Source organism: Notamacropus eugenii, chromosome 4, assembly GCF_028372415.1.
Source record: "Notamacropus eugenii isolate mMacEug1 chromosome 4, mMacEug1.pri_v2, whole genome shotgun sequence".
NCBI classification, from domain to species: Eukaryota; Metazoa; Chordata; class Mammalia; order Diprotodontia; family Macropodidae; genus Notamacropus; species Notamacropus eugenii.
This window is the reverse complement of record NC_092875.1, coordinates 87,168,149-87,180,720: the sequence shown is the minus strand read 5'-3', so window position 1 is coordinate 87,180,720 and position 12,572 is coordinate 87,168,149. Positions and strand designations below refer to the sequence as shown.

Genomic DNA, 12,572 nt, shown 5'->3' with positions numbered 1-12,572 from the left:
GTTATGTATTTAGAGATAATTCAATAGCTTGTTTCCTCATGTTTGATTTTCAATTAAAAATACTGAAATGGGGGGTGGGGGTGGGGAAAGAACTAAAAGGTGAGATGTGAATCCGAGGACCTTCCAGGTAAGATCATTCCTTTTCTTGAGCTGATGAGACTCTATCTGTACTTGTTGCATTTCTTTGTTCTTGCCTAGGCTACAGGTAAAAGGTCATGGAAGGAGGAATCTGGCTCAGAGTCCCTGTTACAACTGGTAGAAAAGCAAAACACAAGGGAAGATTTCCATATTGGCTGTAGAGTGGGGGACTATAGCTTAAATTAATGAATTCACCTGAGCCAATGTAGATGGACAAATCTCAAACTGGCACAGGGCATTTTATGGCTGGTGGACGACACCACAAGGCCATGAAGGAATGGACTCAAGTAGGAAAGGAATCATGATAAGTCCATTTGAGCCTAGGAACTATTGAACTTTCAAAGGCCCCAAGTTTGGGATGGGGACATTTTTTTTTTTGTCCAGGAACCTAAAGATTGTTTTCTAGTGAATTATGTTTGATTCTAGATCCCTGTGAACAAATTCTACAAGACACACTAGGTGACTCAAGGGGAAGAGGAGGCAGACTATAGAGCATGCAATAGAGGGAGCTCAGTGTTGCTGTAGCTGATCAGAACCCAGGGCACCAAGTAGGTTGAAGGTGGATGGGTGAGGGGGACTGTGGAAGACACTCAGAGGTCTTAGGGTGTGGTTCAGTGATAAAAGAAGGCTCCAAAAGCAGTGAAAGGTGAAAGTCCTGAAACCTAAGGGCAAAGGTGCCCCAGAAGGAACAGATGCAGGGAAGGCTGACTCAGGATTACAGGAGGTGAGACCTGAAGGAATCTTAGATGATCTAGTACCACTCCCTCATTTGACAGGTGAATGAGCTGAAGTCCAGGGAAGCCAGAGTTCCCACAGATACTAAATGTTAGAGCCAAGATGGCAGCCCAGGTTGGCCAAAACCACTCTCCCTCCTTCCTATACCTCACACTATCTCTTGCTTGTCACTTCTACCTGACATTCTCTTTACCAACTTGTCCTTGAGATTGTCTTGTTATGCCTTTCTCAGCAGACATTCATTTTTCTACTAGACTGTGTGTGTGTGTGTGTGTATCTATCTCATATAATCGTTGACTCCTGAGGCAAATCACCAGTCCAACCATCCTGAGCTTATCATCAGGTTCCCCCCACAGGAGATTATTTATAAATTTTTGTTGAATGAGATTTTAAAACTGGCTTATTCCTCACCCTGAAGGATAGGAGACTCTATATATACAGTTGTAGGAACACAAGGAGTCTGGGAGGAGAGGACCTCTGAAGCTACACCAATCAGCCTGATAGAAGCCAGGAAGAAGGGTACTGAGCTAGAAATAGTTGGGAACAGTGGAAGCCTCAGAGAGAGCTAGCCTCTAAGGAGCTGGTGGGGGGGAGGAGGGGACTAACAACTCACAGGCTGAGAGAAGGAAGATTTAGGGGAGAGGAGGTCAGGCTCCTGGATTTGCTCTCTATGGCTGTGAGCCATGTGCCCCAAGCTCAGACACATACATGGTCCTCAGGAGTCATAAAGTCACATACCCCTTTATTGTTCTTCCTAAGGAGTAGGGGCACCAGAATATCTTCAATATCTTTTATTAGGATGCTCTGTAAGAGAGACTCAGGGGCTCAGGTCCTCAACCCTGGTACCTCCCAGGGATCCCGAAGCCTCTCACTTGGAAGCCTCAGAGGGGACACATATCCAAGTCTGTGCTGATACCCCTGGGCACTGTTGACCCACCACCTTGTATTTCTCACCCTCTCTCCAACATCTCCCAGGGAAGGGAGAGAGTCACAGGGAAAGGAGGGGTCCAAGACTTAATGGACAAGTTTCTCTCCTTCCCTCTTTTCCCTTCAGTCTCTGTCCATTATGAATATTCCTGAGTAAACTTGGCATAAAATTGACTCAGTTTCTCTACAAGAATCTTCAGCTTTTCCACAGGGGGAAGAATGGTCATCCTGGGAATGAAAGGGAAACAGAGGAAAGGTCAGTAGTTAGCATCTCCCCTCAGTGCCCTGGAAGGGGCCCTTCAGTCAGTGGCATGAACTTCTTAATGGAACCTTCCACCCTCTACCTGAAGTGGTAGGTGCCATCCTTCTGGCCAAAGCCACTGCCAGGTACCACGCAGATACCAGTCTCCTCCAGGAGTTGCATGCAGAAGAACATGTCAGCAGACTGGCCCAGCTCCTACTCAGCAACAGAAAGGAGACATAGACATAGACATGGACACATGGACACACGGACACATGGACACACACACACACACACACACACACACACACACACGGATCAAGCCCCTTAAATCCAGCCTACCTCAGACTCCCATAGCCCATCCCCACTCCCCACCCCAAGGGAGGGTTGTCTCACACCTTTGCACGCTGCAATGCTTTGGCAGGCAGCTCGATGCGGGGGAAAGAGTACATAGCCCCTTGCACTGGGTTACAGTGGATGCCTGGTTGCTTGTTTAAAATCTTCTCTGTGAGCCGGGCCTTCTCTGCTAGGTCTCCCAGCACAGCCTTTTTCTCCTGGGGTTGGAAGAAGAGTAAGGGCTTGGCCAGTATGCTGGCCACCCCCACCCCACAACTTCAGGGAGAGGGGGAGTTCTCATGGAATGGGAAACTGACTAGATCCCAACAACACTGCTGAAATTCTCAGAGGGCACAAATGAACTAATTGTCAGATCCAATGGAGATTTTTCCATCCTCATCCTCTCTGCAGTTTTAGATACTGTGTCTGATAGACTATTTTTTCCTCCTCCTCCTGGGGCAGAGGCAGCATACATTGTCCCCAGGGTCTTCTACCTTTCTACTCATTCCTTCTCTGTCTCCACTGGCTCCTTAACCTCTTTCTGGGCTCAGTATGGTTCTGCCCCTGGCTCCTATTTATTTCTATTTACACCTTCTCCTTTAACAATCCCATTCAGCCTTTTGTCTCCCCTACTCTAATATAAACTCCTTGCCAGTAGGGATTGTTTCATTCTTTGTACCAGTAGAGCACGTGTGTGATACCTGCAGATTTCCTGACATCCCACCTTTGCAGATGACTCCCAAGCCTGTGTCACTCCTCTAAGCATATCATAGAATCACATCCCCAAGAACTGTGCAGACATCTGCCCTTGGGGGTGTCACTGCCACCTCAAATCCAGCATGTCTACCAGCCAGTGTTTCACCTCAACCAAACTGTCTCCCCTTTTTGACTTTGCCATCTCCCCCAGGTACCAGACTTCTGAGACTGGGAACCTGTTATCTGGCCCTTCCCCTCCTCCCTTGAATCTCCTTTCCTATTGCCAGATCCTGTTGATTTCATCGCCTCAACATCTCTCTCACCCATCTCTTCCTCACTACACCCACCATCATGCAAGTATGTGCCCTCACTGCCACCTGCCTTCCCTAGAGGCTCTTCTCCTCTCCTTTCTCCTTTGGCCTGGCATTCAAGGTCCTCCATGACCTGGCACACTAACATTCCCAACATTCCTTACTCCTCTCCCTGTGCTGTGTGCCATAGCCATGTACTGGATTACTCTTTGCACTGTGCGAATGGACTGTGCTCTCTGGAATCCATGCCTTCATCCATACTCTTCCTTGTGCCTGGGACACCCTCTCTTGTACTCTTTCTATGCTGAATTCTTTCCTCAATATTTGCAAAGTACTTCTGGAAAATTTCTCCTCAGATGCTTCACTGTGGTATAGGGGTCTCACTGCGTTTTTGGCAGCCATGCCATTGGTTTTATTTCTACTCATCCTTTAAAGCCCAAGTCCTAGGGCACCACCTCCAGCCAGGTGCCCTGGCTTGGTTACAACCTCCTTGCAATGGTGTCACAAAGCACCTTGTTTGCTCTTCTCTCGTGTGCTTGTGTATCATCCCGTATTCCCCCATCTGACTGTGAGCTCCATGAGGACAAGGCTCATGGTGGATCCAAATCAGGTCCAACATTCCCTGGCACCCACAACCCCTAGGGCTCTCTGCTTTTCCTGGATTGGATCTGGAGTAAGAACAACCTGGATCAAATTGCAGCTCTTCCATTTTTTAGGTGTGAGACTTCAGGCAAGTCCATGCCCTTTTCAAGGCTTCAGTTTCCTCCCCTCCAAAATGAAGGGAATGGACAAGATGATGTGAAAGATCACTTCCAGCTCTAAATCTAGAACCCTGTCTGTGATCCCTGGCACCACTTACCCCTGGATCTGTTACTGGGAGGAAGTTTCCCCAGCCTGGAAGGTGCCCCATCCCATCCTACCATCTCCTTTGGCCCTGGTCCTACTCACCTGTTGGAACTGCTCATAAGAGGGCTCCCCAGGTCGAGGGGGATTCGTCACTATGTCCATGACAATTTGCCCTGGTACTGGTGGGCACAGCCGAACTGAGAGCAACTTTAACATCTGCTGCTTTACTGCAGGGTCCATATTCACAACTTCTGTGTAGCCCCCACGGAACCCACACCTGGGAAAATATCAGAGGATAAGAAGGACTAAGGAATTGGGGAAAGGCTCCCAGAGGGACTTAGGGCCTACTTATGTCTGAGCAGTGCATAGGGATGGTTGGGGCTTATGATCTGGGAATAACGGTTTCTTATTCATTGGGGAGGGGGATTCCCATATCTCCCTGGCTTGGAGGGATAGGAAGGATCCTTGTGTTTCTCTGGCCAAAAAAGGGGAGCAGTCTCTGTGTCTTACTCGCCCATGTAGCCCTTGGAGCAGGAATGGAAGGAAGCAAGCTCTAGCTGCTGGGCATAGGGTGGGCCCATCTCCATCAGCACCTTCTTGAATGAGTGGAACTGGGATCCCTCAGCATATATATTATCCTGGTAAACCTGAGGTCCAGGCAGGAGGAAGATCACAGTCACACTCAAAGACTCCCCCAAGGCCTCCCCTCACCCAGCCCTAACCACTCCCTGGCAGGGCCCCTGCCTAGACACCTCATCAGCCATCAGGAAGAGATGCTCCTCATAGGCAAATCGGATGACAGCTTCGATGTTCTCACGGCTCAGGACCTGCCCTGGGTTTTAGGTTAGGGGGTAAAAAAGGGGATAGGAGGAGGTCAAAGGAGGTCACAAGAGACCAGTGGGTGATAGAGGTGGATTACAGGTTGTCCTGGTGTTAAGGTTAGGGTGGGGCATGGGATGAGATACATAGGCAGATTCCCTACCCAGGACTTGGGGAAGGTGATGCCCAAGAGAACCTGAGCCTGAGGAAGGGATAGACAACAAGGTCAAACTGACAGGGGGGTAGATGAGGCAAGGGTGAGGGAAATCTACCTGTAGGGTTGCCAGGATTGATGACACACAGGACCCGAGGCTGGCAGTGAACTTTGGCCTGGTCTAGTGCCTCTTGCAACTCAGCCACATCTAGGGCCCAGTGATGCTCCTCATCCAAGTAGTAGTTGATCTGGACAGCATCAAATTCTGCCAGGGTGGCTGAATATAATGGGTACTGGGGAATAGGAATCATGACCCCTGTCCTATTCTTCCCTTTGCCTGATACCAATAGACTCAGCACAGCCTGGAGAAGAGATAAATGCTGAGTCAGGGGTCAGGGGTTCCCTCTTCTTAATACCCTTTACCTCATCCCCCTAACTTTCATTGGATTTCTGAGGCCATGGACCCATTGGCCCTGATCAGAAAGCTGTACCCACTCCTCCCCCTCCCCCTTCTCTTGCCAACTTGGCATAAGCTGTGCCAGGCTTGGGTACAATGGGGGCCTCTGTGCTGATGGCTTCTAGGGGAAGGGCTGAGCAGGGGAAGGGTGGGGAGTGGTCTAAGGTAATCAGATGGGGGCAAGAGAAGAAACAATGAAAGAGGTAAGTGTACCATGATGGCACTGCTGGCCCCTGTGGACAGAAAGATGTTCTCAGGATCAGAAGCAATGCCCCCGTCCCGATGCTCAATGTACCTTGCCGCATCCTCTCGGATAGTGTGGATGCCAGCGCTGTTGCTGTAAGACCCTAAGTCCAGGTGGGGATGGAGGGTTAAGATGGGCATGGTTCAGAAAGAAGGGCATGGGAACTGTGGACAAGGCCACATTCCCCTTTAGATTATACAGTCCTTGAGGGGGGGGACCATGTCTCCCCTTCAAAATCAGTGACAAATTCAAAGCTGCAAGAGGCCTCAGATGCCACCCCATCCAACCCCCTCCTTTTACAGCTAAGGAAACTCAGGTCCCAGGTCACACAGGTAGGAACTAGCATAGCTAAGGTTCAAAATTACATTCCTCTGCTACAAATTCAGTGACAAGCTGCTTGAGAGGGCAAGAGAGGAAGTGTGGGAACAGGCAGGGAAAGGACTCACCTGTGCTGTGGCCCTCACAGGCCTGCAAGATCCTCTTTGCACGTTTCTTGGCATCTTCTGGGAAGGCTGGACTATTCAGGAGATCTGGATACTGGCAGAGGGCCAAGACCTGAGAGTTGTGTGAGAGAGGTGGAGGGTATAACATGAGGGCCACAAAGCTGAGTCCCCCCAGGGAGAGAAAGGACAGGTACTGAATAGGACTGGGGAAGTGGGGCAAGGCCTCTCACCTGGCGTGTAAAAGTGATTGGCTTCTGACCCATAGCTTGGGCATCTCCTATATTGGCCCTGATAATCTCTGTGAAGGGCTTCTTCACACCCTGGAGAGAGAGAAGATGAGAGCCCTCCCTCGGCCCCTCATTATTTTCCCTTTCCAGCAGTCTGGGCTTCCAAAACCAAATAACCCTGAAGGGGAAGGGGGCCAGCCTCTCCCACTCCCTGCCCCATTCTGCCTAGACAAGCTATAGGGCCCCTGGCAAAGGGTGGGAGAGCACAGGATGAATTCCTTACTCATTCAGCCTCTCCCTTACAGCCCCACAGCGGTACTGAGGGAGAGGGTGGTGGAGGTAAGGGGACTAGAGAAGGCAGTGGGCAGGAGGATCTGAGAGGTGCCCATCATAGTTGAAACCCCACAATTGGGAAGGATACTGAAACAGTTTAGATCAACCTTCTCTTCCTGCCCACAGTCCAGAGGTGCCTGGAGAGAGAGCCCTGGCATTGTAGGGAATGGGACACCTGGGGAAATTCTGGCTGAATGCTCTTTAGCCCTATATTATGTGTATTCTCCAACCCTATTACTCAAAGGCCTTTTATTTCTTGGGTAATCTCACTTACAGAAAAAAATCTCAAGCATGGGGACATGGAGCCCCTACCCAGGGCATGGGCAAAGGTTGGCATGGGGGGTATGTAGCTGTGGAACAGAGAAGGCAACATCCTTGGGATGGGAGGCACTGTGTCCCTGGGATCAGAGAACCTTAAGAAATAGGTATGGCCAGGGCTGAGAGAAGTTGGATTGGGAAGCAGAGGTTGGGCAGAACTGAGAACATAGTAGGTCTTTCACCAATCCATTCAAGCTCAGGTGGAAGGAAGGTGGAAAAGTCACTGGGAGAGTTAGTGCTTACCCTAGGCAGAGATTACAGGTTTGGACTGAGCAAGTGTCTGGGAAGGGAGTGAAGGGTCAGAGGAAGCCAGGACAGTACCTGCTGAAGCTCTCTCTCCAGCTCCATAGCCCGAAGCAAAATGGGCCCTCGAACAGCATACTCGACGTTTTTCACAGATTGGTTCATGGTGTCCAAGGTCAGCACCTTGTCCCGAATCCCATTCACTACTTGCTGCTTGACATTCTTGTTTGCCATGGTCCTACATGGGGGGAATGTATGAAGCCTACTCAGAGTTCCCCACCCCATCCTAGCCTCCCATACAGCACCCCCTCAGGACAGGGTAAGGCAGCTGAGCTCTGTGAGGGTCCAAGGGAGAGGGAGGGAGGGGCAGAGAAAGAGGGCTGAAGGAGGGAGAGCAGGAAAGGGGAACAGGAAGGAAAAGAAGAGAAGGAAAGGATACAAGAGAAGGGCACCACATAAGCATATTGCAGAAGGAGAAAGTCAGAGGGGAAGGAGGAAAAATGGGGTTTAGGGTCCAAGAAGGGAGAGCAGACAGGGAGGGAGTGGGTAGAGAGGGAGGCAAGTGAGGTGAAGAAAGGGGGAATAGGTCAGGGACGAGGGAAGAGCAGGACATGTTGGAAAGGAGGGTTAGGAGAAGAAGAAAGGGAATGAGGGGGGAAGGAGAAGGGGGAAGGGAGAGAGGAGGGAAGGAAAGAGAAGTGAGACATTGGGAAGGGAAAGGAAAGGTGGTGAGGGAAGGAAGTGGTCCCAGAACATCAGGCAAAAGAATTGGGGGAGGAGTGGGAGGGTGGGAAACCTGTGCTGGGGGGACCCAGTCCCTTTTCTCGCTGACAGCCTGGAGATCCTGAATTGTCCCACAGAGAATGGAGTGAAATGAGCTGAGGCCCCGGGCCCCCTGCCCCGCCCCAGCAGCCCTGGCATAGCTCTGCCCCTGGAAGGGGTAGAGGAGGGAGGGAAGGTAGAGGCGGGGCTTAGGGGGCCTGTCACTGCCAGGAGTAGGGAGACAGTCACATAACTAAGGCGAAAAGGGAAGAGAGTGACCCAGACAACCCAGACTTGGGGACTAGAAAGCCCCTGAAGATGTCCAGAGAAAGAGCATATGTGAGGACATGGTACTAGATCTGCCATTTCCCTGAGAACTTGAGCTGTTACCCCATTAGGGTTTGAATGAACCTCAGCCCCTTCATCTTTCTGTCTGATCAGGCCTCCGTTTCCCTGGCAACTGGGCAGGGCCCCAGGAATCCTGGTTGAGGGTGGGGAACTCTGATGCCATCATCTCTACTGACATGAACACCTGGAATTGATGTACATTTTGGGGGGGGGGAACCCTCTTCCAACCTCCCAGACTTTGCTCCCTTCCTCCTCCCACACCCCTCCTGGCCTAGAGGTGGTGGCAATTCAGAGCCCTTACCCCAAGGCCAGAGGAGCTGTGCTGGCCCTGTCCTTGGGAAAAGTCCCTGGAAGCCTCCCGGAAGGGGAGTTCCCTCTTTCCCTAAATGTTTAGTTTCTGGACTACAGTCAAAGGGCACAGAGACTTCAGATACCAAGGACAGGGAGATGGACAGAAAAGGTGATCTGCACAGCAGGATTGAGAGTCTGAGTAGCCAGTGGACCTGGCAGGCGTCACCAGCCCAGGCCATGCATCTGGAGGCCTTTCACCTGCCTAAAGTTCCCACTCCCTGGGGGTAGGAGCAGGAAGGTCCCCGGAGACAGAGTAGTAGGACTAGGAAGAAAAAGACAGGGCAAGAACAGAGCTAGGCAGAACATGAGTGGAATGGGGACTTTGGCCCTTGGATGCCAACATGGGAGGGTGTAGGGGGTGAGAAAAGGGAGTTCTTTGCTCTCCACAACCACCACCACTGATGTTCTGGGGATCTGGTGGGCCTCTACTGATACAATTGCATCCTCACTGGGACTGTCCTCTGTACTTCCTGCCCCAAATGAACTGGGTTTCAGCTAATTACAGCTTTGGGTCCAGAGACAGCTAGAGGAACTAGGATGGTGGATATAGGGGCAGAGATTCAGACAAGGGCACAGAAAGGAGCAGAAATTATTCTAGGGAAGGGGATACAGGGTCAAGGAAAGGAGGGCAGATGGAACAGAGAAGGGATCAGGATCTTGGACTCAGGAGAACATGGACAGGGAAGAAGAGAGCAGAGAAAGGGATGAGAACAAGTCCAAGGGAAAGGATGGGCACAGGGGGAAAGCACCAGAGGGGTGGTCAGGAAGAGAAATAACAGGGATTTCCTTAGCCTCTGCAGAGTTGGATCCCAAGCCTTAGGCTAAGTACGCAATCAGGGAGAAAAGGAACTGGGCTAGACTGGGGCAGAGAGGGCTCAGATCCAGCCCCAAAAGGACACCTGAGGTGTGCTGCTCCCTGCTCTTATCCTTAGTTCCCCAATCTCTTAGGCCTTGATTCGTGGGAGAAGGTGGGAAGGAGCTATTGATAGGCTGTCGGGGTGCCCCACCTCCTTTCTCTAATCTGCCAGACTAACTCCTCCAGGCTTCCTGGGCACCAAGGAGTTTGGGGCAAGAGAAGGCAGGATAAAACCTTGCTCTCTAGAGGGATTAATCTGGGGGAGGGAAGGCATCTGAAGGACGATGGATAGTGTAGCCATCTTGTAGCCCCTGGTCTGCAGGGGAACCCCCTCCAAGGTCACTGACCATGGAGCTGGAGCTACAGATCAGAAGGATGTGTGGGTGCATTTTCTTCCCAGTCCTGAGAGACTCTTGTGAACTTCCAACCCACTGCTACCACACCTGCCTGGGGTGTGATCACAGTCCAGCCCTCTCCCCCTACCCCACACTCACCTTGTGGGTAATGTCCGGGTTTCCTAGGTCCTCTCTCCAAGTGGCAGGAAGGGAGACAGTCAGAAGGCCCCACAGTGGGGAGGAGGAGGAGTTAGGAGTCCCTTATCCTCCTCTAGCCCCACCCCTCCCTTTCCCTTCCTTTAGGGGCCACCTGTAAGTAGTCCAGCCCAGCCTCAGGCAGCTCCAACCAAGTTTGGCTCTGCTTCCCGATAATAGCATAAAGCTGAGCTCAGCTGGGCTTGGCATGTTCTCAGCCCTAAGACTGACCACTACTCTGCCCTGCCTAGAGTTACCTTTGCCCATCCCCCAAATCCCTCTCTTTGCCAACTAACAGAGACAGCTCAGGGCACCAAAGCTAGCTTTGAATCTGCCCTTGCTTGAACGCTCAGTGAAAGTGCATCTTTCCTCCCCTAGGTCTCACCTCTTGGAAAGTGGGCAGCAGGCTTCTCTGTACTCACCCCTTCCCTCTCCCAGTGTACAAGGTTAATATGGGCTTGGACCCTGGGTGGGGCCAGATTGCTCCCCTCCCCCTAATGACCTTTTCAGCAGCAGCAGCTGCACCATCCCACACTAAATTTAACCCCAGCCCGCCTATCTGGCCCTCCCTCCCCACCACCCAAGCCCAATCACGGACTCCCTGTGCTATGCCCTTTGTGTGTGCATCCCCCTGGCCCCTGAAGATGGGGAAATCAGGAAAAGAGGAAAGGTAGACAGGCAGAGGTCTCAGGTATATGGAGACAAAGGAGTCGGGCAGCAGGGAACCTGATCCAGGCCAGGTCCAGTGCAAAATGGGTAAGGAGATGACAGCAGGCCAACTGCGTTTCATAGAACCAAGGGATGAATGGGATCTACCTGAAGACCTAGACCCACAGGGTTATGGTCTGAAATAGATTAAGAAGATGAAGAGGAGACAGACAGGATCTGGTAAAGGCCCTGACCCTTAGAGGGCTGAGATGAAGACCAGTCAAGGGTGTTCTCCTGTATGAGGCTGTGGCCCTGCCTTGGTAATGCTGGGTCCTTATCCTGGCCCCCAAGGTGCCTTCATCCTGATATATATTGGGCCCCAGCCAACTTGTTGAGGGGGGAGGAGGGAGGGAAGGGCCTGCGCTATGCCAACCTCTTCTCCAATGGCAGCTCAAGAGGAAGCTGGCAGCCTGCTCCTCGCTCCCCCTTCCCTCTCACCCCACGAGGCCCTTGTCCTAGGCAGGAGGCCAGGGTGTAGGTGAGATCCACCCCCTGTGGAAGGAGGCCAGGGCACTCACTGGGGTATTTCCTTCTTCCCAATGAGGCCCTGGCCAGGTAGCCTTGCTCCTGGTTCATTCAGCTTCCAGGCCAAGAAATCCCTTCTTCACACTTTTCCCTTCAATCTAGCTGGACTTCTCTTGGCTCCAGCTGTATCTACCCATCCTTGACTAAGCTATACTTGCTTCAAATGGGAGAAGGTTTAAAACAGCCCAGGGCTGGGTGCCATAGAAGAGAAAACAAGAGAAACCATAGCCATAAATTTAGCCCAGCAGGGCCTCATTCTTAAATACATTCTTGGTTGGCACCCCACCTACCCCTCACATGCATGTTACAGAAATGATTATTTTTTATCATATTAATTACAAATAAAGTTAGGATTAAGGCCTTTCCTCTTTATTTCCTCATTCAGGGTATGTGACCCTCTAGGTCAGTGAGTCAGTATCTGAAGGGCAAGGCTGATAAAATGAGATTGGCCTAATCCTTGGGGTACTTGTTCCATGATCTTGGGCAGGGCTCCACCCAACTAGGAGATCTTATTTCTGCTTAGAATGTAAACAGACTCTAATCTAGGTAAATTCCAGCCCCAAAGCATTTAGCACCCCTCTACTGGAGTTTAGGGCAAGCCAGCTCATGAAGGAGAAAACCAACCAGCATAGTCTGGGTAGAGATGGATTCCTTTTACCAGATTGCTGGAGGTGGCTAAGTTTCATGATCAAGCCACATTTCCAGCAGGAGGAGCTGAAGACTTTTAGCCCACCTCCTTCTTAACTATTCATCAATCAGAGTTGATTTTCATCTGTCAGGGTCAGGGTCACCCCCTTTTCTAAAAGTACATTAAGGCATTCAGTATCTTCATTAGGGGTCTTTGGCTACCAAGAGAAACCACTGACCATGCATTTATTATCAGCTAGCCTAATTAATGAATTGATTATTAATTAGCCAGAAACTCTGTCTCTCGGGTTTTTCATTTGTCTCACCCTGTACACACACATAGTCACGTACCAAACACTTGCACACAGAAAAAGAATTATAGGTTAGAGATAAAAGA

The 12,572-nt window shown here is 50.9% G+C and overlaps 1 protein-coding gene across 6 annotated transcripts; it reads right to left on the bottom strand.

The window, feature by feature from the left end:
- Positions 1–1,598: 1,598 nt before the first annotated feature.
- LOC140500301 (alanine aminotransferase 1-like) lies at positions 1,599–10,764 on the bottom strand. Of its 6 annotated transcripts, XM_072602757.1 has the most exons (13): positions 10,701–10,764; positions 10,280–10,313; positions 7,547–7,706; positions 6,578–6,667; positions 6,351–6,459; positions 5,874–6,007; positions 5,322–5,565; positions 4,983–5,062; positions 4,741–4,877; positions 4,333–4,507; positions 2,440–2,595; positions 2,145–2,257; positions 1,599–2,028 (listed from the first exon to the last, which is right to left on the bottom strand). In XM_072602757.1, the coding sequence occupies exons 3-13, from the start codon at positions 7,700–7,702 to the stop codon at positions 1,938–1,940; spliced, it is 1,485 nt and encodes a 494-aa protein (XP_072458858.1). In that variant the 5' UTR covers positions 7,703–7,706; positions 10,280–10,313; positions 10,701–10,764; the 3' UTR covers positions 1,599–1,937. The 6 variants fall into 6 exon arrangements, with proteins under 6 accessions (XP_072458858.1, XP_072458859.1, XP_072458857.1 ...); XM_072602758.1 differs by lacking the exon at positions 10,280–10,313 and having other exon boundaries at positions 10,701–10,736; XM_072602756.1 differs by lacking the exon at positions 10,701–10,764 and having other exon boundaries at positions 10,280–10,390.
- Positions 10,765–12,572: the final 1,808 nt, after the last annotated feature.